Below are 27,086 nucleotides of genomic sequence, written 5' to 3'. Positions count from 1 at the left end.
ATTGAAAAAAGAGAGGTGGGGTGCTGAGGGAGAAGGTAGCTGGAACTTCTAGGTCTGAGGGAGGAGGGGCTTGGGGGTCTGGACTCCTGGGTCTGAGGGAGGAGGGGCCTGGGGGACTGAGCTCCTGGGTCTGAGGGAGGAGGGGGCTGGGGACCTGGGCTCCTGGGTCTGAGGGAGGAGGGGGCTAGGGGCCTGGGCTCCTGGGTCCAGGGGAAGCAACAGGAGGCTGGGGCCCAAATATCTGATTACCAAGACAGGAGGAAACCACAAAGTTGAGGGTTGCTATGTGGGACAGAGAAAAGAATGATCTGGGTAGAGGAAGCAATTGCTTTCAGTGGGGAGGCTCATCGGATGGAGATTTCGACACCAAGGTCTCCCTTCCCACCCTGAGCCTGCCCATTGGGGAATTCCAGCAGCTGGCTCAGAGGAAGGGAGAGGGGAAGGCAAGTGAGGGGGAGGAGGCAGGGTCACCACGGCCCCATACCCTTCAGCTTAAGGACAGAAACTGCACCCAGAAAGGAATCTGACCTGTGGGCCTGGATTCTGGGGCCCCAGAGGAGGTAAGAGCTAGGAGGTTAGACCCCAGGGGGTAGAAACAAATGCAGGAATTCTAGAAGGGACTGGGGGCCTGGACTGCTGGGTCCTCAAGGCAGGAAGGGCGGAGAGAGCTAGAGGCTCAGATTCTGGGTCCTGGGAGGACAAGGGCTGGGCACTTGGACATTGAACTTACAAAGCTGAAGGAAGGAAGTTGGGGGCCCCTTGAAGCGAACTAAGGTGCTGCCTGCTATGTTCCGAGTGGGGAAGTGGCGGTTTGGGGGTGAGATCCTGAAGAAAGTGGCGGGTCAGATGGTCGGAAGGTCAGACTGTTCTGCTGCTTGGACTTTGGCTCTGCCACGACGCTGCCCGAGCCCTACCCCACGTCCCCCCTCCTTTTCCAACCTCTCCCACAGCCCGGGCCCAGGACTCAGAGAGCGAGAGGGAGGAAGTTCGGACAGGTGAGCATTCTGGAGAAGCCCAAACGCTGGCAATGGAGAGCTGGAGAGGCTCGGAAGCTGGGCTGAGGGAGGCCAGCCTGGAAAAACTGGGAGGTCAGGATGGAAAGACAGCTGTTACAAGAGGGAACGTGCCCCTGGCTGAGAGCTGACCTCTTCAGATCAGACCCTCACCCATCGTTTCCTCCCTGGGAGCCAATGGGGGTCTCAGAGCCTGAGGGCCTCAGAGCCAGGAGGCCACCTTCTGATGCACCTGGACCCTTAGGGCAGGTTCCTCACCTGAGAGAGAGAGAGAAAGGTTCATGGTCCCTCTCCTTCCCCTGCAGTGCCCGGCATGTGGGGTTACCTGTCCATGCTGCCTGCCTTCCTGGCTCTTTGGGCTATCGCTGGAGTCTGGACCGTGTGAGTGTTAGAGGCAGAAGACCCCTGGGTCTGAGGGAGGAGGGGCTGGGGGGTCTGGACCCCTGGGTCTGAGGGAGGAGGGGCTGGGGGGTCTGGATTCCTGGGTCTGAGGGAGGAGGGGCTGGGGGGTCTGGACTCCTGGGTCTGAGGGAGGAGGGGCTGGGGGGTCTGGACTCCCGGGTCTGAGGGAGGAGGGGCTGGGGGGTCTGGACTCTTGGGTCTGAGGGAGGAGGGTCTGGGGGCCTGGGCTCCCAGGCCTGAAGGGGAGGGAGTTAGAAGTCCTTGTTTCTGTGGGTAACAGAAAGAAAAGGTGTCCTTAAAAACCACTCTGATGTCTCCCTATACTTCAGTTTTGCTGTTGCGGTGACCAACAGGTCTGTGAACCTCACGGAAGGTTTCCCCTATATCAGGTAGTTATGGCCCTGGCGGGGTGGGGGTGGGGCGTTCCGAGGGAGAATGGGGGGTTCTGGCTCCGAGGAGCCACGGGATGACCCTTCTTCTTCCCCAGCCTCTGTGGATCTTACCCGCCTCAGAGCTGCATCTTCAGCCAGCTGCTCAACACGGGGGCTGCTATGGGTAAATATTCTCAGCCCTTTCTGTTCAGGGCGAGAGCCCCCACTGCCGCCCCAGCCCCGGCCCCGGCCCCCGCCCCAGGAGTCCAAGCCCCACCCTTCCCCCATATGTGGGGGTTAGACCCCCACCCCTAGACGCCCAGTCTCTCCGCACCCCTCCCCAGGAGTCCGGGTCCGGCTTGCCCGCCCACTTCCCTCTCCTCCCAGCCGCGTGGATCTGCATTATCCGTTACCACCAGCTCCGGGATTGGGGAGTCAGAAAATGGCTTAACCAGCTGATCCTGTGGACGGGGCTCCTGTGTGCCCTGGGCACCTCGGTGGTGGGCAATTTCCAGGTGAGATGGCACGGGCTCGTGGAGCCCATCAAGGAGTTCCAACCAGCTCGAGTCCGGGACTACAGCTCCCAGCACCCCCCGGGGCCGCTGGCTGCTCGTTTGGGGGGGCTTGTCCGCGCACGGCCTTCTGGGACTTGTATTTCTCTCGTGGTCCTTGGGCGGGGGAGGGAGGTGAGCTCCTCCGCTCTCTGGAGTCCCGTGTGGGAGGCTCTTGGTATAATTATTTCACTGAACCCTAGAAGATTGAGGTAATTTACTGCCGTCTCTTGCCTCTTTCCCCTTTTAATAATGAAATTACTCAGAGTCACTGATTCTTGTCACTTAGATGGCGCGTTCACTCCTTGCGGGGCGCTAGGCTTTACACGGTGTAGGTTTTCATCCATCCGCACGAGAGCCCTAGGTAGACTCTTTTTGGTCAAACGCGACAGAGGGTTTTTTTTGTTTTTTTGTTTTTTGTTTTGTTTTGGTTTTGGTTTTGTTTTAATCAGCTGGTTCGCGGCGGTCAGAAACAACCCAGATTCATAGACTCTAGAACTCACACTCTTCACCTTGAAGTTCAGTAGATATTTGTAGAACAAATGAATGGACAATCGATTGGAGAAAGCCTATTGATTATTTTATATTGTTATTTAATTTTACTGTGATGTCTCTGACTCCATACCACAGGATTAGAGGCTGCCTCCCACTTGTTAAGAACAATTCCCCATCACTCATTCATTTATTCCTGTGCTCCTCAACTTTAACTTCTTAAAAAAATTTTTTTTAAAGATTTTTATTTTTTATTTATTTATTTTTAAAAAAGATTTTATTTATTTATTTGACAGAGACAGCCAGAGAGAGAGGGAACACAAGCAGGGGGAGTGGGAAAGGAAGAAGCAGGCTCCCAGCGGAGGAACCTGATGTGGGGCTCGATCCCATGACACCAGGATCACACCCTGAGTGGAAGGCAGACACTTAACGACTGAGCCACCCAGGCGCCCCTAAGATTTTTATTTTTGTATTTGAGAGACAGAGAGCGTGAGAGAGAGATCATGAGCAGGGGGGAGGGGCAGAGGGAGAAGCCGACTCCTTGCTGAGCAGGGAGCCTGATGGAGGGCTTGATCTCAGGACCCTGGGATCGCGACCTGAGCCGAAGGCAGACGCTTAACCAACTGAGCCACCTGGGTGCCCCTCTTCTTAAAATTATTATATTGCTCCCCTCAGGAACCTTCTAAAGACATTTCCCGCTGGTCATCATTTCCCCTCATTCAACTTTTAATATTTAAAAAAATATTAAATAACATATACTATGTATCTGCAAGCCAGAAACCATTGTAATCTTTAAGAACTTTTTTCGTCCCCCAAAAGCCAGTTTTTACCCCTGGGTGGCAATATCAGCCCTCCCCCACTCCGGTTGAGAATGAAAGGTTTGTTGCACTAGTATTTCCTGAACGCCTACGGTTCAGGCCCTGTATTAGGGGGTGAGGCCGCAGCAGTGAGCAGTCTATTGAGGGGGTCAGGGACCCCTCCCCCCACTGTGTATTTACTGTCCTCTCAACTCTTGTCCCTTTTCCTCCCAGCAAAAGAACCAGCTGCCCACGCACCTGGTAGGGGCCTTCTTCGCCTTATTCGCGGGCAACTTCTACTTCTGGTTGCAGCTTTATCTCTGCTGGCGGATGAAGAGCCTGCCCCAGCCTGGGGCCCCCTGGATCGGGCCCCTCCGCCTGGGCCTCTGCAGCCTCTGTACCATCCTCATGGTGGCCAGTATCCTTACCGGGGCGGGGGGCAGGGGTCGGGGGTCTTCATCGGGGTGGGTCAGCTCCATGCAACGTGCAGTGCCCTGTCCTTTCTGGGCCTCAGTCTCCTCAGGATTTGAGTGTCGTGGAAGGTGTCAACCCTGGGGTCAGGCAGCCTGGACTGAAGTCCACCTCCCCCACGTCCTAGCTGGGGAGGGGGAGGGAAAACTCCACTGGCTGAACTTCTCAGCGGCTCAGCTCCTTCCGCTATCAAATGTGGGTAATAACAGGGCTGCCCCCACCCCGTGTTGTAGGGAATGAGGGAGAAATGCATGTGAGGTGCTTAGATCGGTGCCCAGCACAGTGAGCCCCCAAGAAATATTGGGATGATGGTAAGCAGAGGCAGAAGTCTGCTTGGGGTACCTGCCCTGTGCCAGGCATCATGTTGGCGAAGACGGGGAACTGTGGTTCAGATAGGGGGAGTCCCTTGGCCAAGACCCGTCATGAAGTCCAATGGTGGAGCTCGTGCTGGACAGCGGGCAGCTTATACAGGCTCTCGAGAGTCGTCCGTATCTCTTCCCAGCTCCACATGTCATACCAGCAGTTCCCACTGGCCTTGGTGGGAGTGCTCACAACACAGAAATTGGCCAATGCTGAGCATCAGAGCTGGTTGTTAACCATTTACCAGCCTGTCTACCATGCACTGAAGACTCTACCCAATCCAGTTCTGAGTCACCCCAGCCCAGAATCTTTCCTCCAGCCCGGCACGCCTCCGGGTGACTCACATCACTGTGCTTCAGTGTCCGTATCTGTAAAATTCAGTTGTTACTGATAAAGTTCCCCAAGAGGAGAGGCTGCCAACTCAGCCTGAGGGACCGATCTCCTCCTTGGGGAGAATGGACGGGAGGCCAGAAGGCTGCTGGTGTTCAGAGCAGCCTACCGGGAAACCAGCTGAGGTCCTGTGCTCGCTGCCTGAGGGACAGCTGCTTATTTGGGATTGTTCCAGCACACGGAGTGGGCAGTCCCATTTCCCAGAGCCGCAGACTGAATCCCATGAAATGGGTGGGAAGGGCTGGCCCCTCAGCTGAGCCTTTAGCTACTCCAACTGTGCAAGCATCTCTCCTCTGCAGGGGCCCGGTTGGTGATAAGATCCAGCAGCCCCTTGTATTTTATTATTTAAAAAAAATTTTAGAGCATTTTATGTATTTATTTGAGAGAGAGCAGGGGGAAGAGTAGAGGGAGAGGGACAAGCAGACTCTGTGCTAGTGTGGGGCCCCACGCAGGGCTTCATCTCAGGACCCCGAGAGCATGACCCGAGCTGAACCAAGGGTCGTTTGCATAACTGACTGAGCCACCCGGACGCCCTGTGCTGCCCCTTTTAAAATCCCAGCTGGGCTGATCATCAGTTTGGCTGCAAGGTCCTTCTTCTGTGGAGCTCAAATATCCCTTGGCCCTGGGGCCAGGAAATGAACCATAAAGATGGCCAGTGGCGTGTGATAGGGGCTGGGGTTCTGCAAGGATGGGTCTGAGAACCGGCCAATTCTGAGCTGGTCTTGCAGAACCAGCTGCTTTTCGCCTGCTTTGGGAGGTTGGGGACACACCACAGGTGCATGCCGAGGGTGGAAAAACCAGGTTGGAGAGAAGGCCACTGGCAGGGCCTGAGATGAGGATTTCCAGTCCTAAGGTGAGGCTTTAAAGACTCGGGTTTCTTCCTGGGGGCAATAGGGAGCCATGGGAAGTTTATGAGCAGGGGAGGAACAAGGCCAGTTCTGGCCCTAACTACCTTGTGTGTGGGTGCTCTCCCCTCTCCTTTGCTCTAGGATTCATGGGATCAGGGGTGATGTCGGCCTCATCTACTGTCTAAAAATCCTTGAATGAAATAATGTCTAAGCTGATCTCGGAGTGAGAGGGAGCTGGCTTGGCCGAGAAGCAGGAGGGTTGTTGCAGTGAGGGGCTCCCAGAAAACCAAGGGCCTCTCCCCTAGTTTGAGCTTGGAGTGTGCATGGGCTGGAGGTTGAAAAGGTTTTCAGGGGGTGCCTGGAGGGCTCGGTTGGTAGAGCATGCGGCTCTTGATCTTGGGGTTGTCAGTTCAAATCCCACATTGGATGTAGTGGAAAAGAAAAAGAAAGAAAGAAAGAAAGAAAGAAAAAAAAGAAAGAAAGAAAGAAAGAAAGAAAGAAAGAAAGAAAGAAAGAAGGAAGGAAGGAAGGAAAAAGGAAGGAAGGAAGGAAGAAAAAAGAAAGGGAGGGAGGGAGGGAAAGAGGGAGGGGGAGGGAGGAAGGGAGGAAGGAGCGTTGATGTTCTGGAGCAGGGGGGTGAGAAGCTAGAGACAGGACAGGGCAGATCAGAAGAGAGACGCAAGAACAGAAAGAGATGCGCGAGGCCAGCAGGATAGGCCTTAGGGTGACCAGCTGGCCATGGGGATCAGGAGAGAGAAGGGGTGAGTGTGAGTCTCCAGGGTCTGCTAGGCGCCTGAGTGGGTGGCAGAGTTGTCACCAGGTGGGGACACCAGGAGGAGGAAGAAATTTTAGGGGGCGAGCGGGAGGGGCCTGTGGGCCACGGGTGGAGGATGGCAGTTGCCAACATGCCTGAGGCTGGCGGCCGGGTCGGGGGTGTCTTTAGGACACGCTGCATATTTGAAGGAAGAAGCGGTTGGCAGCTGCTTGTCTGGCCGGGCAAGGGGGAGATGGTGATGGTGGAGTCTCGATGGGGTCAGGGAAGGCCGTGGGTAAGATAAGAACCTTGTTCTGGGATGTCAGAAGTGGAATATGAGCAGGAGGAACGTGCAAGGGGAACATTCAGGAAGCAGCCTTAGATGGGGAGCAGGGCATCCCTGTGACAGTGTCTGGGAGCCGCGGGGGTGGGTGTTCCTCCGAGGCCATTCCGGCCGGGGCGGGGCAAGTGCGTCTGGAGAGGGCACCCAGCCCCAGTGACCTTGGGGACTCCGCTGGGCTCCCAGCTCCTTCCTGCTTGGTGTGGCCCTTGACCCGGGTGTGAAGTGGTGATCCTCCACTCCTGGCCGCTGCGCTCGGCCTCCGCTGCCTGCGAGTGGGCCATCGCCATGCTGCTGTTCACGCTCTTCGGCCTGTTTGCCGTGGATTTTTCCTGCCTGGATGGCTGCACCCTGTGTCTCCAGCCAGGCCCCAGCCTCAGCCCCCCGCCGGCCTCCCCCATCTCCCTGCAGATCCCCCTGTGAATGGGCCGTCCGGTCGGTGTGGTCAGGGCCACCCAGGAAGTGAGAGGCCAAGGCCAGCCAGCCATCCCTGCTCAAGGCTATTTATTATTATTATTATTAATTTTTTTTTTTTTTTTTTTTGCCGCCGGCGGAATCAGAGACACGGACGCAGGCAGGGTCACGCGAAACCAGAATTCCTTCCGGAGAGCAAATCCGTACAGAAGGTTGTGAGGGAAGGGGGAGAACCGGGGAAGGGGGGCCCTGGGAAGGAGGAGCTGGGGACACAAGGACAGATGGCCCTCTCCGTCCGGATCTGCTAAGCCACCCCAACCAGCCCCCATCCCTCCCCCACACCACCCCGCAGAGAGATTGATGAATAAATAAAATAATAAATTAATCAATAAATAAAATAGAAACAGCTCCCCCGCCCTCAGTCCCCCCTAGAACCACCCCCCAATTGGGCACGGCCCCCTGAGCCCCATCCCTGCAGGGCAAGGCCGGGTTTGTTGTGTCTCTCCCCTCCCTACATACTCCTTGGGCCCTATTTACAGATTCACAGTTGGGGGGCAGGGAAGGGGGGTGGAGGGGGCTCCCCTCCTTCCCCGGCCCCCTGGGGTCAGGGCAGAGGGGTCCCGTTGGTGGCCAGGAGCTTCTTGTCCTTAGCGGGGCCTCGGCGGGGAGAGCTGGTCAGCTCTGGGTCTGGGCGGCCAGGTGGGGGCTGCAGGCTTCTGGGTGGGGTGCCAGCCGGCCGAGTCTGGGCCCCGTTCTTCTCATCTGTGGAGGAGGAAGCACTGTGGCCTTAGGAAAGTCAAGGCTGCCGAACCCCAAGGAACACGTTCCAGCAACATCGTGGTGAGGCCAGGGGCCCCCATCGCAGGGCCAGAAGCCTGGGGGGACAGCTGCCAGGAGGACACCCATGTGCAACCAGACCTGGCAACCCCAGGACAGCAGGTCATGCATCCTGGGCCCCTCCAGCCCCTGTGGCTTTGGAAACTGGGCCAAGTTAGTCCCAATGAGACCCAGAGGCCCCACTCTAGGGGGCATTCTCACAGACTCTGGCTATGACACTATTCACTAAGGGACAGCCTGTCACAGCAGGAGATCACACTCGAGTCCCCAGATTGCAGCCAGAGGTCCCTTGCCTTCCGCTACCCTGGTTGTTAGGGGAAACGCACCTTAGCAACAGGGCGCAGGGGAGCCTACAGGGGGTTGTTTGGGGGATCTGAACAAACCCGGATGGTTGATTGCCCTTCTCCAGAACACCGTTCCAGAACTTTTGTTAACAGGAAGTTACACAACCTGGACACAGACTAGTCATCCTCTTAGGGATCCCTGGAGGTGCCCTCCCTAGCCACGAGGACTTCTCAGGTCAGGATGGCGCGTCCCGGATGGAGCTCATGCCCCAGCCTCTCTGAGAACCTGTGATCCTGGCCACAGACCAAAGCCCTGGGGCACTTGCTCAGCAGGAGGTCTCCCTTCCAGCCCACAGCATAAAAGAGGGACACATGGCCTTGGGCGGCTGCCTCCCACCTGCCAGGGCCTGCACGGAGGGCTGGTCGTGAGTGCTCAGCAGCTGGGCCTGGATGGTCTCCACAACTCGCTTGAACCGACGGCTGGGACCTGGAGGGGATACGGAGACGCACTGACTTGGGGACAGGGACAGGGAAGGCCCTCCCACCCTGTGGAACCCAGCAAAGCACTCTCCTCCTCTTGGTCTCAATTTCTTGCCCTGTGTTGGGGCCAGGCATAAACCCACCGTTTGCAGATGGGCAGCTAAGAAAGACTGGAGTTAAAATGATGATGGGTGTGGCTTTCTATTTAAAATAGGTTGTATCGTTAGTTTCTAGCGGAGGACAAGAAGAGCCAGGAATATAAGAAAAATAATCAGGAAGTAAAAAAAAAAAATCTTAAAATCGAGGAATTCCTGCAATTAGTCTTTAAGGGAAAGGGGCAAATAAATAGTGCTGTAATTCATTTTCGTGATGTAACATTGTGGCAGCCTCGTTTAGAAACTCTGGGAGCAAGCCCATCTCCCAACTGTGACATACTAAGACTGCTAACAAGGGTAGCAAACAGAAGCATCTCTTGTTATTCAAGCTCTTGTCATCAGGGCTCAGGAACCAAGCTGAATTGGAAGCAAGACATTGTGGTTTTCATCTCTGGTGCCAACTCTTGATTGGTCATGGCTGCCTGCAGTTTCTGAGGCTACAGCTGAGCTCAGCAGGAAGAATTGCTGTGATCAACTGGTGATGTCTGCTCTGGGTGCAGGAATGACATTGAACAGCAGTGAGCCACATCTTTGGTCTCCTGCCGTACAGTCTTAACAAAGTAGGAAGGGAGCTCACACTTCAAGGTCAGCAGGGCTAGGTTGAGCCCAGCTCTGTCATGGTTTGCAATGTGACTCTGTCAAGTCAATTTACCTCAACAGGACTCTGTTTTCTCCTCTGTAAAGTGGGTTAGCACTAATACCTCAAAGGCTGCTGGGAAGCTTCAATAAAACAGTGCATGTAAAGCACCTGGAACATCATAAATGTCCGTGAAGGGGCGCCTGGGTGGCTTAGTCCATTAAGCGTCTGCCTTCGGCTCAGGTCATGATCCCAGGGTCCTGGGATCGAGCCCCTTATCGGGCTCCCTGTTCAGCGGGGGCCTACTTCTCCCTCTATCCCTTCCCCCCGATTTGTGCCTGCCCCACTCGCAAATAAATAAAATCTTAAAAAAAAAAAAAATGTCCATGAGGTGTCAATGAGAAAAGGGGGAAGGACAGAATGCAGGGGTCTGAATGAGGAAGGGGCTCATGCAGTCAGCACTAGCTGGGTACCATCTCCTCCTCCCTCTTGCTGCCCTCTTGGGCCACTATCCTAGCTCAACTGTCTTGAACATCCCACACACCAGGTTGAAGGCAGTCTCTAGCTTAGGGAAGCTTACCGGAGATGAGCGTAAAGGTGACAGAGTAGATGCCACCACCACCACTGCCATCCCGTCGTGGGGAAGGCTCTGGACCCTCTGAGGAGCTGATGTCCACCTGGAATCGGACGGGCTTCTGGAAGACGGATGGGCCGCCACTGGCCTTGTACTCGGCCCTGAAGCTGGTCTGTGACAGCACACTGTGACTCAGGCTGGGGATCTGAGACAGGTGGGGGACAAAAGAAGGGGGTGATTCCAGTGACCTGATTCCAGGGCACGGATAACCACCCCATGACTACCTCCACTCAAGGAACTACAAGTTCCATCAGCCACCGGGGGAAAGAATAACAGAAAAGCCATTGGGAGCCCCACTGCCTGCTGGGACTTGTAGTTTTCTTGTCCAACTACAAACAGGGTATCAGAGGAATGGCTGAACCTAACAGAGACTCTCACATCTAGGTATCAGCCCCAGGCTCCAGAATCACATGACACAAACTTCACGGACTCCACAAGCATTGCCTTATCTGTCTCAAAACCTGTAAGTCCCCTAGCTCCTAGAGCAAAGAACCAGAGGGGTCCAATGGAAAAAGTGGTTCCCTCTGCTAATCTCAGACCTCGTGGTTGGGGAATGGCAACTCACCAATACTCTATGGAGTTGTCCTTTGCACTACCTCCAGGCCCCAGGGTACAGTAAACCTCTCCACCTCCCTGCCCCTACAGTGACCCAACCCAATTCTGAACGGAAAACTACAGATCCCATGAGCCTCAGGAGGAAGTCAGCCCAGAGTGAAGCGGCCGACCCCAGGGGGTTCTGGGATTTGTAGTCCTCTGCTGGCTGGGACACATTAAGACCCAGGCCGCTCACCGACAGGAAGGCATGGACGATGTCCGCTTTGATGCTGCTGAGAGGTTTGTCCTTTAGCACAAGGAATATTTGTTCTTCTTTGTCCAAGGAGATGAAGTTCCCAAACCAGGAGCGTTTTGCCAACCTGAGTGAAAGGGATGGTTGGAGGTAGATCGGGATGGGGCTCAGGGAATAAATCCCTCCCTCCATCCTCTCACTTCCCTTCCCTTCCCTGTCAGACTCACTCTGGAGAGGACTCTGGCGTCAAACTGGACATCTCCTCAGCAGTGGGGACTGGGGGGCGGTGAGGGAAGGGAGAGTATGGTCAACACTTGCCCATCATTCTGTGGTCCAACACACGGGCCAGCAGTCCCCTCCAACGAGAGGTTCCAGATCCCAGTGCCCATTCACCCCCCCAGCAGCTAAACCCCAAATGGCATGCTGCCTGGTGGTCCTTCTGGGGATGCTAGCCTACCCGTTAGGCCACGCCCTCCGAGGGTGGAACTTGCTAGCCACGAGCCAATGGGAAGATGAGCCAGGGCACTGAAGGGACGTGTCCTTCAGAGAGGCCCCTCCTCCAGAGCTGGAAGCCACACCCCCTCTCCCCAACACCTGAATTTCTACTCCCAACCCCATCTTCTCACAGGACGTGGAAATCCAGGCCCCCAGCCCCTGCACCCTCAGGGACCCCGTACCCTGCATCTTGCGCCGGTGAAAGCGAGGGGAGCCCAGGAAGCTGTTGCGGATGGAGTTGAGACGACTCCTCCAGGCGGCTCCCCCGACGCCACCACCGGGGCTTGGGGGTGGTGTTGTTCCCGGCGTCCCGGTAGGGCTGGCTCGGGGCGTGTGCAGGGGGGAATGCAAGGGGGTGCCCCCAGAGGAGCGCGGGGAGCCTGGGGGGCCAGGCAGGGGCGTGGAGCGGGCACTGGGGGGAGGGGGCTGCTCCCCGGCGCCCCCACCCCTGGGGCCTCGAGAAGGCAGCGTCTGCGTTTTGGAAGTCGGGGAGCCCCCGGCCCGAGCCTCATCTCCGGCCCCGGGCTCGGGTGAGAAGGAAAAGACAGGACTCTGTGGAAGAGTGGAGAAGGGTGCGATATCGGACTACAACTCCCAGGAGTCTCTAGGAACCCCAGTCGCACATACTCACAGAGGTGGGTCCCGATGCATGCTGGAACTTGTAGTCCAATTATTTCCTCCTCCCAACCCACATTGTTAGGGGGACAGAGACTTTTTCTATCATGCTCACTGCTATAGCACAGTGACTGGTACACAGTAGGCGCTCGATTAGCTTTTGTTAAGCGAATAAACGAGCCCTTGACAGACACTAAAAGCCCAATCCTATGGGAAGTGGAAATGCCCAATGCACTAAAATACCTATGTGGGATTGGGGGCCCTTTAGCGACAGAGAGGCAATGCCTCAAGACTTCATGAGAATTGTAGTTTCTGCTGTTCAGTCTTTGCTCCAGGTTACCCCTTCGTAATGAATCGGGGCTTACCCTTGGGCTGCTGAGAGGGCTGGAGGACAGACCGGTGGAGGCTCCACTGACACTACGGGATCTGTTTCCAGGAGAGATTTTTTTTTTTTTTTTTTAACCAGGTGTGTGGGTTTCTCAAGGCTCAGATGTCCTCTCCCTTCCACACTCTTTTGAGATGAGGACTTGAGGCCCAGAGAGGGGCCACTGAGTTGGAGCTGGGGCTAGAACCGTGAACCCCCTCCCCACCCACAGCTGTGGGTCCGCGGGAGCGGCGGGGGCTCCCACCTCTGACTGTGCTGGGCCATCTCCAGGGCCCGTCGGGTGGGCACTGGGGAGCCGCCGCCCCCGGCATCCGTGATGCTCAGAACTTCCATGGACTTCCTCTCTGGCCGCCGCTTCCCGTGACGGCTCAGCATTGGGGAATCCACACGTTTCCGAGGCGGATCTGAGGGTGGAGAGTTGCAACCCAGTCAGAAGCCGTCTGCGCCCAGCTGTACAGGGCACTCATACCCAGGGGGAAACGAAGGCCCAGAGCGAGTCAGGAGGTCTCAACCCAGAAGCTAAGCTTGCAGCCCCTTCCTCCCTCCGAAGCCGGGGTCTGGACTCCCAGGCCTGCCTTCTCACCGACATCATTCCGGGGAGGCAGGTCCTGGTCCTCACAGCTGGGATACCGCTCCTTCCGATCCAAAAGCAGATAATATATCATCTTTTCCTGGTTCTCCCTGATGGGGAAGGGGAGGGAGGGGGTAGGAGACGATTGGGGTCGGGGGTCGGGTTCCAGAGGTCTCATCCCCTCCCTGCAGCTGTGGCTCTCAGGGGCTTGGTACACGGGGTATCTCTGTCCATGGGTCCATCTTCCTGGGCATCAACATGGTGGGATTTTGTGTGTCGGTGCACATCTGATCCTTGCTTTACTCAGCCGTAATAATAGTAGTCATAACAATACCTAATAACTGAGCACTTTCTATTTGTAAGCACTACGTGGGCACTAAGTCTGTCTCAGCACCTACAGATAATTTTCAGCATCTTGTCTTTTTTCCACTTTTCCTACCGCCCCCTCGTGGTTCCTCTGGGAACAGCTCCACGTGGGAACTTTAAGCCACGCCCCATCTAGCGGCCTGGGCGCCACGCCCCAGGGAGTCTGCGCGTGCGCGGGGCGTGCGTGCGCCCTCCGCCGGCGTGCTGGGGCGCTGCGGCGGCTTGTGGGCCGTGGGCCGCAGGGGCATGGTGGGGCAGGGGGGGCCTTACTCCTCGCTGCGCAGCTCGCGGTGCAGGCGCTCGCGGTCCCTGAAGCAGCCCAGCGAAGCCATGCTCTCCAGGACGTCAGGGTCCAGCTCTCCGTTCGATGGCAGGCTCCGCATGGCCACCCGGCGGCCTGGGGCTGGCTCCAGGCAAGGGTCCGGCTCGTGTTTCCCGCCCCTGGGGAGGGGAAGAAACGTTACAGGGGACTGGGAGTCCGGGATTCGAGCCCTCTCCACCCGAGACGCAGGTGTCCTGGGCCCCAGCCTGCTCTTGGGAACCCAGGAGTCCCAGCTCCCAGCCCCTGCTCTGCCTGTGTCCTCCTCCCCTAGGACCCAGAAATCCGAGTCCTTAGCCCCTCCTCATTGAGGAACCTTGGTATCCCACCCTCTAGCTGCTTCTCTTGCTGGGGACCCTGGATACTTGCCCCCCCCCCTTTCTCCCCCAGGGAGCCAGGTGCTCAGTTGTCCCATACTCACAGGTACCAGGGATGTTTCTGAATTTGCTCCAGCTGTGCGGAGGGAGGGTGGGTGGGAGAGAAGCAGAAATGAGGTCGTAGGAACACAGTAGGCCGCAAGGAAAGTTGATGAGGTGGCCTTGGGGGTCCCTAACAGTGCCCCCTCCTCTCCACCAGGGGCGGGATGACAGCTTAGGTCTTCCCCTAGTGGCGACTAAGTGCCTCCACCCGTGACTACTGTGGACAGGCCTGGGACATTGCCTGCATGCACAGTGGCACCCGTCCTGCTGTGGGGGTTCTCCCCAGTTTGGAGTGGTAGATTTTGCAGACGCTGGGCTGCGGCTCATTCAGTACCCCCCCCCCCCCGCCCCCAGCCATCACCCGGGGGACTGACAGGCAGGTCCTGGAAATCCATCCTTATGCGCCCCCCTAGGGATTCTGTCCTCATGACCCACCGCTCCCCCCCAACTCACACTGAGCCTTTTCTCAGGCTCCACTTCGATCATCCCTCTCAGGAGACTCTGGCAGTCTGGAGGGATGAAGTGGGGCATGTGGAAGACGCCCCGTTTCACCTTCTCCAGCAGCTGGCGGAGATTGTCATCATCAAAGGGCAGAGCCCCCTGAGTGAGAAATAACAGGACCCCTTACATAGAGCTTAGGATATATCAGGCGAGAGCCTAAGTGCTTGAGAAATTGACACATTTAGTCCTTACCACAAGCACTGCGAGGCAGGGGACTATTATTATCCCACTTTACAGATGGGGAAACTGAGGCATGGAGCAGTCCAGCAATTTGCCCAAGGCCTCTGAGCTCGTAAGTGGCAGAGCAGGGATTTGGCAACGGACAAGTCAGGCCCCAGGGCTTAAAAGGCTGCATCTTAAAAACAGGTTTCTCCCCAGACCAGTTTTAGGAGAGGTAATCCTCATGCATTCGTTCAACAAAAGGTGAGCATCCATTTTGGGTCAGGGATCTCTAATGGACAAAACAAGCCCTCGTCTTTGTACAGCTCACAACCCTAGATTGCGAGACCCCAATGAGTGAACGAACTTTAGCAGCTATGTCATGATGCAGGCACCCCTGGTGTCTCCCAGGTTCTGATCTGGCCGCAAGGGCTGGAGCAGGGGTCACCACCAGGTCCCTGGCCCCACGGAGGTTTGTCTAGAACAGTGCCTGGCACGCACGGATGAATAAGCAGCAGTTGTTGAATGAGTCGTGGGGAGAGCAAACAACAAAGGGACACATGGAATGAGGTGGGAGGGCGTAATGGAATGAGGTGGGAGGGCGTGTGATGAGGAAATACAGGGCAGAACAAGCAGGTAGCGCGAGAGGGGAGCCGGGTCTAGCAAGGGAGTTGGGGAAGAGATCTCGGAGAAGACGGTGCTGGATGAAGACTTGCAGGGGTGAGAGCATGAGCCTCTGAGGGCTTTTCCAGGTGTTGCCCTGGTGTCAGAGGCCTCTGGACAGAGTATGCAAGGTGTGTGGGAGAGGGGAGAGGGGCACCCCGCAATGCTGGTCTAGGGCTGGGAAGCCTGGATGGGACTTCTGCTTGTCTGTCTCATGCGATGTGGCCATGCGTTTGCCGTTTGCCTGGCACCTGGGTCCTGCACTCCCAGCCTCCAGATCAGTGAGAAGTCAGTGGTGTTCACGCCGCCAGGGCTACCTTTGTTACGGGAGCCCAAGCTAAGACAGATGTCGTTTCGTATACGGTTGACCCGTTACCACTGAACGCGTGGCAACAGCGTTGTAAGTCGCGCGCGAAGAAGCTTATCTAACACAAGTATGTCCTCTGTGACGGACAAAACAACCTTCCTGCCCTTAGGAACACACGAGGGCACTTCAGTGCTCCGCCGCGGGATCGTTTAAAATCACCACCAAACCGCGCAAGAGAACAAAAAGCGTGGCACTCAGTAGACCGCAAAAAACACACTTGTTTACAAGATGAACTAAAACAAGGGGGAAAGAATTAAAAAAGCAGAGGGTCGCCTTCGCCACCTCAGCTGGGACACGCGTGATGGGGACTCAACTTTCCCTCTGCTCTGCGCACATCTGAGAACGACCTCGAAAACAGAGTGGTGATGATTCTGAAGTTACAGATAAACTCCAGTGAGCGTGCCCCTTCTCAGATACGGAATCCGTCACTTACGAGGGTCAGCTGTAATAACAGCAACGAAGTACTGCCACTAATGGAGCACCGCTCGAAAGGCTGACGGGGACAGTCTATGGAAACGCTCGCGACTCCAGGTACCCTAACTCCCCCGACTGGGCAGATGAGGAAAAGGGCCGGAGAGGGAGAGTGACTTGCTTGCTCAGGGGGGTGGAGCAGGGGTTTGAACGCGACTGGATGGGCTGCAGAAGGGCTGAGGCCTGCAGTGTTTGAGCCCGCCCCTCAGGTGTCCCCCATCTTCCCTGGGGGGGCTGTGAGCCCCAGGCGCACCCATTCAGCCTCGGTCCCCTCAGTGTCACATAGGCTAGTGGCGACGAGACCACTGATCCCAGCCCTGTCACTGTCCAGCAGCGTGCCCGTGGGCCAGTCTCTTCTTGTCTCTAGGGTTCTCGAGAGAAGTACATGAGGTAACGTGCTTGGACCAGTGCCTGGCACAGAGTAAACCACCAATTTATTTGTGCCACACGTGTTCATGAGGGCTGACTATGTGCCAACTCGGGTCACGATGATGAGCCAATGGAATAAAATACACAAAGACAAAAGCCCTGACTTCTGGGAGCTGAGGATTTAGAAGGAAAGGAGACACCGCGCAAGGAACTGCAAAACTCAATGCACACTGGCAACTCTGATAGTTGCCAGGAAGGACAGAGCCTCCCCCAGAGGGTCTGTCCTCGTGAGGGCTGGGGGTAGAACTGAGAGCAAAGAGAAGTCTAGGTGTGAACTAGATGAGCAGTGGGACTGGTAGGGATGGAAGAGCGTTCTAGGCAGAGAAGAGCAGGTGCAAAGGCCCTGGGGGAAAAGCCAGGCTGACAGGCCTCGTCTGATTATACTAGTGATTACCGTATTGCAACAAACACCCTAGAACAGCCACTGTCCCAAGCCATCCAAGGGCTCCTGGCTGCCCCGTCCCTTTCTGGGACACCTTAGACTAGCTCACAGTTCTGTGACTCAGTGGTTAGCCCTGGGCACGGGGCGGGGGGGTGTGCTCCAGGATCTTGGTCCCTTGGTTTATACCTCCCACCTTCCTGATACCAGTTAAATATTTGGAAGACAACCCCTGAGGGGAGGATGGAACTTAATGTTCTGTGCTCCCACCAGACAGGACTGTTCTAGAAAATGGTGCAGGAGAGGTGAGGGGCACCTTACCACAAGCAGGGCAAAGAGAATGACTCCACAGCTCCACATATCTGCCCGGCGGCCGTCATACTTCTCCCCCTGGAAAGAAGGCCCAGCCATGACAGGGTCCCTCCACCATGCTTCCCCCACTCCTCCCTCCTCTCCACCTGCTCACTCACCTTAATCACCTCCGGACACGCATAGTGGGGGGACCTGTGGGAGAGAGGCGGTGTGAGTCTCTGGCCAGCTTCTCGCCCCCTCCCCGGGACTACGGAGGCCGGGCCCCCACTCACCCACAGCTGGTCTCCAGGAGGCTGTCCCCCACCTGCAGAGACGCCATGCCAAAGTCTGCGATGCGGATGTTGTTTTTCTCATCCAAAAGCAGGTTCTCGGGCTTCAGGTCTCTGTGGCTGAGACAGGGAGATGGGGCTTAGGCTTCTGCCCTCCTCCTGGAGGCCGAGGCCCCGTTTGCTATCTCTCAGAGGTGGGCACTTCTGGAAACTACTACAGACAATTTCAAACATACCCCCAAGTAGTGAGAGGAATCTAAGGAAGCCCCATGTACCCATCCCCCAGCCTCACCCGTATCAGCTCAGGGCAACCTTCCCCATGCATACTCTTTCCTTCCTCCACTGGATTATTTTGTAGCAGACCCCAGACAGTGTACCATTTTATACACAAATATTTGAATAGGTACCAAGTGAGATATTCTGAGGTAGGAGGGCTAATGTTGAGCTATTGAAATATTGAAGTATTTCTATACTGAATAATAAAAAGAATATGGTCACCCCAAGCCAGTCACTGGTCTCTCCCCAGAGGCACCGGCCCCTCTCCCCTGGAGCAAAACTCCAAGTTTTAAGGGTTGGTGTCTGGGGGGAGGTGGGGCCTGAGGATTCTACAGTTTTGTTGGAAGTGGTCAGTAACTGGGTCATACTTGTTGTTAAATATGTTGACTGTTGCCCCCTAGAGGTCAGTGCGTGTAATGTCAGGGTTTTGACTGGGTCTTGTCTATAGGGAGGTGTGGACAATTGAAATAGACTGCCTTTCCATCACCAAGCTTTATCCCCACCTCGGAGGCCCTCCACCCCGACACCCACCCCAGCTCCAATCTCCTCCCAGAGAGGGAAGGAGGCAGACAAATGAGGCTGAAAGACGAACTGAAGGCCAATCAGTGAGGAAAGGACGATCTTTTATATGGACAGTCATGTGTTAAAAAAAAAGGAACCTTGGGGCGCCTGGGTGGCACAGCGGTTAAGCCTCTGCCTTCAGCTCAGGGCGTGATCCCGGTGTTATGGGACCGAGCCCCACATCAGGCTCCTCTGCTATGAGCCTGCTTCTTCCTCTCCCACTCCCCCTGCTTGTGTTCCCTCTCTCGCTGGCTGTCTCTATCTCTGTCGAATAAATAAATAAAAAATCTTTAAAAAAAAAAAAAAAAGGAACCTCAACCCTTGCCTCAGGTCACAGACAAAAATTAATTTGAAATATATCCCAGGCCAAAATGCAAGAGCTAAAACTATATAACTTCTGGAAGAAAATGTAGGGTGAAGCCTAGGGACTTTGAGCTGGGCAAAGATTTATAGATAGGGCAGAAAAAGCATAAACTGTCAAAAAAAAAATTGACAAACTTGAATTCATCAGAATTTAAAACTTGCTTTTCACAAGACATTGCTATAAAAACACAAAAGCGGGGTGCCTGGCTAGCTCAGTCGGAAAAGCACGCGACTTTTTTTTTTTCTTTTTTTAAGAAATTTTATTTATTTGAGAGCGAGAGGGCGCCCGATCACAGTGGGGGGAGGGGCAGAGGGACAAGCAGACTCCCCGCTGGGTGCAGAGCCCCACTGGGGGCTCGATTCCAGTGCCCCTAGATCATGACCTGAGCCAGCCAGACACTTAAGCAACTGAGCCACCCACGTACCCCAAGTCTGTGACTCTTGATCTGAGGGTCATAAGTTTGAGCCCCACGTTGGGGGTAGAGATTACATAAATAAAAACTTTTAAAAAATTAAAAAAAAACCTGGGCGCTTGGGTGGCTCAGCTGTTAAGTGTCTGCTTCCGGCTCAGGTCATGATCCCAGGGTCCTGGGATTGAGCCCCACATCAGGCTCCCTGCTTAGCGGGAAGCCTGCTTCTCCCTCTCACACTCCCCTTGCTTGTGCTTCCTCTCTCGCTCTCTCTGTCAAATAAATAAAATCTAAAAAAAAATTAAAAAAAAATTGAAACTCAAAAGTATGTCACAGACTGAGAGAAAATACTTGAAAAATATGGAGTTAATAAAAGATTTGTTCTTAGAGGGCACCTGGGTGGCTCAGTTGGTTAGGCATTTGCCTTCGGCTCAGGTTGTAATCCCAGGGTCCTGGGATTGAGTCCCGCATGGGGCTCCTTGCTCAGCGGGGAGCCTGCTTCTCCCCCTGCCTGCTGCTCCCCCTGCTTGTGCTCTCTCTCTCTCTGACAAATAAATAAAATCTTAAAACAAAACAAAACAAAACAAAAAAAACCTCTTAGGAGTTATTCCTAGAGCTATCTCTTGTTCCTTGAACAAAGAACTCTTACAACTCAATAATAAAAAGACAACTCCATAAAAAATGGGCAAAGGGGGTGCCTGGGTGGCTCAGTCAGTTAAGCGTCTGCTTTTGGCTCGGGTTATGATCCCAGGGTCCTGGGATCAAGTCCCACGTCGGGCTCCCTGCTCAGTGGGGAGTCTGCTTCTCCCTCTGAGCCTCCCCACCACTCATGCTCTTTCTCTCTCTCTCTCTCAAATATAAATGAATGAAATCTTAAAAAAAAAAAATGGGCAAAGGATCTGAACATTTTTCCCAGGAAGATAAACAAATGGCCGAAAAGCACATGAAAAGATGTTCTACATCATTAGTCAGCAGGGAAATGCAAATCAAAACCACAATAATGAGATACCACTTCATACCCACTAGGACGGCTATAATCAAAAAGTCAAATGATAACAAGTGTTGGCAAGGATGTACCAAGATTGGAACCCTCGTGGACTGCTGGCCGGGATGGTGAAGGGTACAGCTGCTTTGGAAAATGGTTTGGCATTTCCCCAAAAGGTTAAGCAGAGTTCCCATATGACGTGACAGTTCCACCCCCAGAGAATTGAAAACACAGGTACACGACAAAACCTGTACTTGAGCGTTCCCATGTCCATATTATTTACAAGAGCCGAAAAGGAGAAACGACTCAAGTGTCCATCAACTGGGGAATGGATAAACGAGATATGGCCTAGCCACACCATGGAGTATTATTCAGCCACAAAAAGGGAGGAAATACTGACACGTGCTACAACATGGGTGAACCCTGAAAACGTTTTGCTGAGTGAAAGAAGCCAGACACAGACTACCACATATAGTAGGATTCCATTTATATGAAGTGTCCAGAATAGGCAAATCCATGGAGACAGAAAGCAGACTGGTGGTCGTCAGAGGCTGGGGGAAGGGGGGCTGGAGGGGTGACTGCTTCCTGGGTCCGAGGTGATGACTTTGGGGGTGAGGAAAATGTTCCAGAATTACATAGCAGCAATGCGCAACACTGGCTATACTAAAAACTACTGAATTGTATACTTTAAAAGGGTGAATTTTATGATACGTGAGTTATATCTCAATTTTTAAAAAGGAATAAAGATTTATTTTGGGGCTGCACCACACTGGCTTCCAGTCAGCCTTGTGGGCAGTGCTCCTCCCGGCCTCCCCTCAAGCTGCCCCCTCACCAGATGGAGTAGCTATGGCAGAAGTCCAGCGCTGATACTATCTGGCGAAAGAACTTCCGGGCTTCCTTGGGTGTCAGTCTCCCCTTCTTTACCAGGTAGTCAAACAGCTCACCTCCAGAGACATGCTCCAGAACCAGGTACCTGGGGAGGATGTGGAGGGGGCAGAGGGCTGGAAGGGGCATGTGGAGGACCAAAGAGCCTGGTCTCTCTCTTTCAAAAGCCCCTGGATCCCCGCACAAGACCTCAATTCCAATGACCCCTGGAAGCAGAGAATCCCAATTCCTGAGAGTTCCTGGGAGGAGGAGACTCCAATTCCCATGAGTCCCTGGGAGGAGGAGACTACAATTCCCAAGAGTTCCTGGGAGGAGGAGACTCCAATTCCCATGAGTCCCTGAGCAAAAGAGACTCCAATTCCCATCAGCCTCTGGGAACCAAAACTCAATTCCCCTGAGCTCTGGACAGCAGAGACCCCCATGGCAACTTTAGGAGTATCAATACTTTGACTCCTAGTTATTTCAAGAGATAAGACAACTCCGTTAGCACCTGGAGGACAGAAACACCTCAATTCTCACAGGACCCTGGGAAATAAAGACACCTCCCACTCCCCCACTCCCATTAGCTTCTGGAAAGCCAAGCCTCTCATTCCTATAAGCCTCAGGGATGCAGAAACGCAAATTCTCATTAATTCCTGGTAATAACAATTGTAGTGTGCGCCAATCTAAGTCAACGACCATGAGGTAAAGGACTACAAGTCCCGTCAGCTCTTGAGAGGTTTAAAAACTCCCAACTCCCATAAGCCTTTGGGACATAGACTCCTAATTCCCATCAGCCACCTGGATCCTTAAGACTCCAAATCCCATCAGGCTCCGGGAGGCTAAAACTCTGATTCCCATCAGCCCCTGGAAACAAAAGCTCAATTTCTAGGAGCTCTTGGAAAGCTGATAGTCCTCTGTGAAGTCCAAACTCCCATGGGCCCCCCTATGCCTACCTAGGTGGAGGAGTGGGAGTGATAGCTCCACCAGTTGGTGACAAAAACCCTCCCTGCTGCCACACCTGGGAAAGCCTGAGGACTACAATTCCCATGAGCACCTGGGGATAGGCAGCTTCCTGCCTGGGGAAACCCTCCCCAGCATCTGATGGGTACTGAAGTCAGTTCATCCTGGGGACTGTGTGGTGGGGGCAGGGGTCTGTCCTCACACCCGCTGCCCAACCCAGCTGTCCTTTGGGTCACCAGAGTCCAGACAAAGGCCTATTGTCTGCGCCCTGGGCAGCTGGACTGCACTCCCATGTTCCTGGGGGGTAATCAACTTTGAGATACAGACTCGGAACTCCTAAGAAGGCCATTGTTGGGGTGTCCACCATAGCACTCAGAGTTATGTGGGAGGAGGAGGGGAGCCCCAGTGCTCCAGAGGGGGGTGGGTTTAGGAAGAAGCAGGATTCACGGAGCCTCAGGCTTTGTTAAGCCCCCATTGCCTCAGCCAAGGGGAGTAGGGTGGGGAGCTGCCCTTAGCAAGCTGGATCGGGTTGAGGACCGCTGGATTATCTAGTAGACAGCGTTCCCTGCAGGCAGTAGGGCGGGGGACTAGGGCTGGGAAGACGGGCCCAGACGGACCTCTGTCCCCCACCAGGATGGCTGACGCTTGCCTGTCCTGTTGCTAGGGCACATTTGGCCCTTAGCGTCAGGCCACGTCAGGCCAGTCAGTGTGGGAACAAGGAGGATTATGTGTGCGTATGTGTGTGTGGGCGGGTGTTCTGTGCAGGAGCGAAGGGACTGACTGGCCCTTCAGTGGCTCCAGCCAGGGGAGCTTAAGTTTCTCCAGGCCCCTCCAGGCCTTGTTTCCAGAAAGGTCCCACCCTAGGAACTTGGGGTGGAGGGTGCATGGGGGGCTGGGTGTCTATAAATACCTACAAATATTTCTTGTTCTCGTAGACATCGTGCAGCTTGAGGACGTGTGGGTGTTCAATGAGCTTCAGGATGGCGATCTCCCGCTCCACCTTGGGGTCAGCGGGGGACACAGAAATGGAGGTCAGCATGGCCTCCCTCGCTCCCCCCCACCCCGGCCCCAAAGGGATGCCCTCCCCTAGTGCACACACACCTTCATCAGCACCGACTCAGACAGCTTCTCCCGATTCACGATCTTGATGGCGACCTTCTGGCCCGTGATGCAGTGGACCCCGAGTTTAACCAGCCCTGGGGAGGCAGGACTGAAAATGTGGGGTGTGCTCCCAGAGCACTCTCCCAGCCTCTGGCTCCTAAGTCCCCCTTACTCCCCCCTTTCCTCCTCCTTTCCCTACTGGCTGTTTAACAGTGGCCTGAATCACCCCGACCTGAGCTGAGGGCTCTGACAGCTACCATTCCCACAAAACACTCTCTTCTTCCTGTTGCCCATAGACATAGACATTCTGTTTTGTCCCTTCTTTTTTTTTTTCCCTTTAGGTAATCTCTACACCCACTAGGGCCAAATTCATGACCCCGAGACCAAGAGTCGTGTGCTTCACTGACTGAGTCAGCCAGGCACCCCTGTTCTGTCCCTTCTGATTGTCCATGCCTCCACCTGCCATCACCTCCACGGCCACCCCTGGTTCTCACCCGGATTCTCTGTCCTTCTGGCATGCCCCTTCAAGTCCATCTCGCCGCAGAATCTTCCCTCACCGTATCTCCATAATTTTGTCTCCCCAACTGCTGCCTTCAACCTCTCTTTCTCAACACATCACTTCCTTGAATTCTCTGCCCTTCAATCTTCTGGAGACTCCATGTCTCCCAAGGAATGTACTTTCACGTTTGCCCCCTTCCCAGACCATCCTCTACGCCTCCTCCTAAACCCTGACCTTTTAATCCCCTTTTTTGATTTGCGGTTAATAGCAGCTGTAGCTGGGAGCATGCAAACCCCAAGAGTATGTCCACTTCCCAAGGGTAAGCCCCAAAGCCACGGATCCTGGAGTCCAGGCCCCCAGCCCCTCCTCCCTCAGACCCAGGAGTCCAGGCCCATGGCCCCTTCCTCCCCCATAACTCAGGAATTCAGGTCAGTGACACCTTCACACTCTTACCACTAGGATCTTGAGGTCTGAGCCTTTCCCCTTCCCTTGTGCCCTGGCCCTCAGCTTCACAAGAGATCCTGGGCTCACCCCTGGACCTCCTCCTGCCTAGGACACAGGTGTGCAGGTCCAGCTTCACACCCACCCACCCTCCACCTGGCAGGAAAGAGGCCACAGCTGGAGCCAGTGCTTAGAAACAGCAAAGGATGACCCCTGATTCCACAGCCACTCCTGGGAGATTTGACTCTCGGATCCACCTTTCCACCTGTCCATTCCTATTCCCCACACTGAGCCAGCATGCTGGAGAAGGGGCAGAATGCTGCAGACCCCATCACCCTACCCTCACTGCTGGTCACCCGGACAGCCTGCCAGGAGAGCCAGAGGCCCTCCTCAGCCAGAGAGCAGTGCAGAGGGAAGCGGCTGCCCAGGGTGCACCCCCATCCCGCGGCATACTGCAGCAAGGACCTCAGCTCCCAGTGCCGTCTGATCCCCTGCTGCAGGCTGGCCTCCCTTCCTCACCGAGGCCCTGGAGCCCCTCCAACTTCTGCCCCCCATGAGGCGGGAGGCTTTGGGCCTCCGCACCTACCCCCAGAAGCCCAAGGCCCCAGCCCCCTCCATCCTGGGGATCCAGCAGACTGGACCCCAAGTCCCTTCTCTGTGAGGGACCCCGGGGTCTGGGCGATCAGCCCCTGCCCTTAGAATACCCACGAGTCCCGCCCTCTGCCCCCCAGCTCTCCTGCCCCCACCCCAGGTGTCCCCTCCCCTGACTCACCTGTCTGTCCTTTGCCCAGCGTCTTCTCCAGCCGATAGGGGCCCACATATTGGGCGTGCTGGGGTGGGTGTGGGTGTGGGTGCGGGAGGTGGTAGGCGGGGGAGCCCCCGCCCCCCTCCTTGGCCCCGGACGACATGGTGCCCTTGGTCCCGGTCCGACCGGCCCCCCGGCCGCCCCCCCTGCGGCAGGTCGCCCCGTCCCTCCGGTGGGGGCCGGCGACAGCTCCGTCCCGGCCCCCCCGGCTGCCCCCCACCTCTCCGGGGGTCCCCAGGGGGCTGGGCTGGGCCCCCCCAGTCGGCGGGCCGCGGAGCTGGGGGAGGGGGGGCTGGCCCGGGGGGGTCAGGCCCCGGGAGTCAGCATGGCCCGGGGGGGCTGCGCGGCCCCCCCTCCCCAGCCCGTCCCTGGCCGGCCCCCCCCTTCCTGCGCCTCCCCCCGCCGGGGGGGGTCTGAGGTGCGGGCCGGCGGATGCTGCAGGCCGAGGTCCCCCCCGCCCCCCCACGCGCCCTCTCTCCTCCGCCTCCTCCTCCTCTCCGCCTCCCCCCGCCACCTCGTCCTTTCTCTCCGGCACGCTGACATCACCATCCGGGGACTCCGGGCCCTTCCCCAAAGTTAACCCTTTCGGAGGGGGGAGGGGGAGCGGGGGCAGGGGGCGGGCCTGGGCGCCGGAGGGATGGAGAAGAGGTGGGAGGGTGCAGGGAGGGATGGAGGGATGCAGGAGGAGAGAGGATGGAGGAAAGGCGAGGGAGAGAGACGCGGAGCAAAGAGACCGGGGCCGAGATGGAGCTACACAAAGGGAGAGGAAGTCTGGCATAGAGACGGGGACAAGAGGCAGCTGGCCAGAGAGATGGAGACAACCAGAGACAGCGCTGGCGCAAGGCAGGGAACCGGGCAGATGTGGGCAGGGACAGGAGAGCAGAAAGGGATGAAGAGCAGGAGAGGCAGAGACAGGGAGATGGGAAAGAGTCGTAGGAAGGGCCCCAGCTGGAGAAAGTTGGGACGCGGAGTGGCAGAGAGGAGGGAAAAAGAGGGAAAAAGCCAGCCAGAAGGACGGAGAGAGATGTACAGAAACGCAGATGTGAAGGGGAAGGGGAGAGAAGGCAGGGGGAGAGACACAGGTGAGGGGAAAGAGACAGGGAGGTGGGGGAGAGAAATGGGGAAGAACAGAGAGACAGAGACAGGGAGGGAACCATGTGGAGGTGAGTGAGGCACAGGGAGAAGACGGACAGACAGAAGGACAGAGGGGCAGAAAGAAAAGTGGAAGAGAGATAGAAAGGGATCAGGGTGCAGGAAGAATAGACAGGTGGAGGGAGAGAGACAGAGAGATGCAGAGAGGGAGAGCTATGGCGAGGGGGGACCTCATAAGAACGGTGGTGTACATACAGGTGCAGGGCACATGCTGGGGACATGGGGACAGAGAAAGAGGGTGACAAGCAGAGTGAGGGAAAGAATCTGGGAATTGCTGAACCAAGACTCATCCCTGCTTCCTCAGGCCTCCAAGCCTGCCCACCCAGGCCTCCTTTTCCCACTAGCATCAGGGAATCCATATCCACCCACAGCCCGGTGCACGTTCTCTGATCATCTTCGTTCCACATCTCCATTTAGGATCTTCAGTGCTCCTACAGAGAAACTTCCAGAACCCCCTCAGGTCCCTGTGTATTTTTTTAGACCCCTGAATATTCTCTTTGCCCATCATAGGGTCTCCTCCACCTTCATGTGGGCCTCCATATAATTATACATCCCCTCTGTGGCACAACCATGGGTCTGTGCTCAGATAGACCTCCACATAATCCAGGACTCCCCTGTATGAGGTACCCAACGGTGTTAGGCACCCCTTTAATCCCCGAGTCTCCTATAAAGTGGACCCAAGAGCTTCTAGTCTCCTAGTCAACCACCTTCATTCCATGAACCTTTATTAAGTGCCACATCCGAGCTGGCGTTGTCCAAGTGGTGAGGGGACAGCAGGGAACCAAATCAACAAAGATCCCTGCCCTGTGGAGTTCTCATGGCGGTGGATGAGGCAGGGATAAGCCAGATAAGCAAAATATACAGTATGTTTGACAGTCAAGGCCAGTGCTAAAGAGCAGATTACAGCAGGGAGGGGAACAGGAAGTATTCGATGTGCGGAGTATGATTTTTGATACGGTGCCAAGAAAGACTTCTTCAGCGAGGGGACA

The 27,086-nt window shown here is 55.6% G+C and overlaps 2 protein-coding genes across 4 annotated transcripts; one reads left to right on the top strand and one right to left on the bottom strand.

Annotated features, from left to right (window-relative positions):
• Positions 1-421: 421 nt before the first annotated feature.
• Positions 422-7,637, top strand: TMEM150B (transmembrane protein 150B). 2 transcript variants are annotated; one of them, XM_045789296.2, is made up of 8 exons: positions 422-560; positions 951-995; positions 1,319-1,394; positions 1,745-1,804; positions 1,903-1,970; positions 2,174-2,301; positions 3,861-4,044; positions 7,016-7,637. In XM_045789296.2, exons 3-8 carry the CDS (start codon positions 1,327-1,329, stop codon positions 7,210-7,212), a joined length of 705 nt encoding a protein of 234 aa, XP_045645252.1. In that variant the 5' UTR covers positions 422-560; positions 951-995; positions 1,319-1,326; the 3' UTR covers positions 7,213-7,637. The 2 variants fall into 2 exon arrangements, with proteins under 2 accessions (XP_045645252.1, XP_087727165.1); XM_087871039.1 differs by lacking the exon at positions 422-560 and having other exon boundaries at positions 920-995.
• Positions 7,638-7,656: 19 nt separating this feature from the next.
• BRSK1 (BR serine/threonine kinase 1) lies at positions 7,657-25,391 on the bottom strand. 2 transcript variants are annotated; one of them, XM_045789298.2, is made up of 19 exons: positions 24,913-25,391; positions 23,201-23,295; positions 23,014-23,099; positions 21,105-21,245; positions 17,681-17,797; positions 17,567-17,600; positions 17,418-17,486; positions 14,581-14,727; positions 14,130-14,161; positions 13,660-13,830; positions 13,036-13,133; positions 12,697-12,856; positions 12,433-12,493; positions 11,635-12,004; positions 11,185-11,233; positions 10,961-11,084; positions 10,117-10,315; positions 8,722-8,811; positions 7,657-7,965 (listed from the first exon to the last, which is right to left on the bottom strand). In XM_045789298.2, exons 1-19 carry the CDS (start codon positions 25,046-25,048, stop codon positions 7,808-7,810), a joined length of 2,337 nt encoding a protein of 778 aa, XP_045645254.1. In that variant the 5' UTR covers positions 25,049-25,391; the 3' UTR covers positions 7,657-7,807. The 2 variants fall into 2 exon arrangements, with proteins under 2 accessions (XP_045645254.1, XP_045645255.1); XM_045789299.2 differs by lacking the exon at positions 24,913-25,391 and having other exon boundaries at positions 7,658-7,965; positions 23,010-23,099; positions 23,201-23,291.
• Positions 25,392-27,086: the final 1,695 nt, after the last annotated feature.

The sequence above is a fragment of the Ursus americanus genome, chromosome 21 (assembly GCF_024610735.1).
Source record: "Ursus americanus isolate L20-20 chromosome 21, mUrsAme1.1.p, whole genome shotgun sequence".
NCBI lineage: Eukaryota > Metazoa > Chordata > Mammalia > Carnivora > Ursidae > Ursus > Ursus americanus.
Note: the sequence above shows the minus strand (reverse complement) of the source record. Positions and strands in the feature narration are given on the sequence as shown.

What these genes read in the sequence shown, in the direction of transcription:
- BRSK1 (XM_045789298.2), bottom strand. Translation starts at nt 25,048, where the DNA reads ATGTCGTCCGGGGCCAAGGAGGGGGGCGGGGGCTCCCCCGCCTACCAC. An exon ending in TACGAGAACAAGAAATATTT is followed by an intron (nt 21,246 to 23,013) that starts GTAGGTATTTAT and finishes CATCCTCCCCAG; the next exon opens with GTACCTGGTTCTGGAGCATG. An exon ending in TCGTCCATGCCTTCCTGTCG is followed by an intron (nt 10,316 to 10,960) that starts GTGAGCGGCCTG and finishes CACCTGTCTCAG; the next exon opens with ATCCCCAGCCTGAGTCACAG.
- TMEM150B (XM_045789296.2), top strand. Translation starts at nt 1,327, where the DNA reads ATGTGGGGTTACCTGTCCATGCTGCCTGCCTTCCTGGCTCTTTGGGCT. An exon ending in CAACACGGGGGCTGCTATGG is followed by an intron (nt 1,971 to 2,173) that starts GTAAATATTCTC and finishes CTCTCCTCCCAG; the next exon opens with CCGCGTGGATCTGCATTATC. An exon ending in TACCATCCTCATGGTGGCCA is followed by an intron (nt 4,045 to 7,015) that starts GTATCCTTACCG and finishes CCGGGTGTGAAG; the next exon opens with TGGTGATCCTCCACTCCTGG.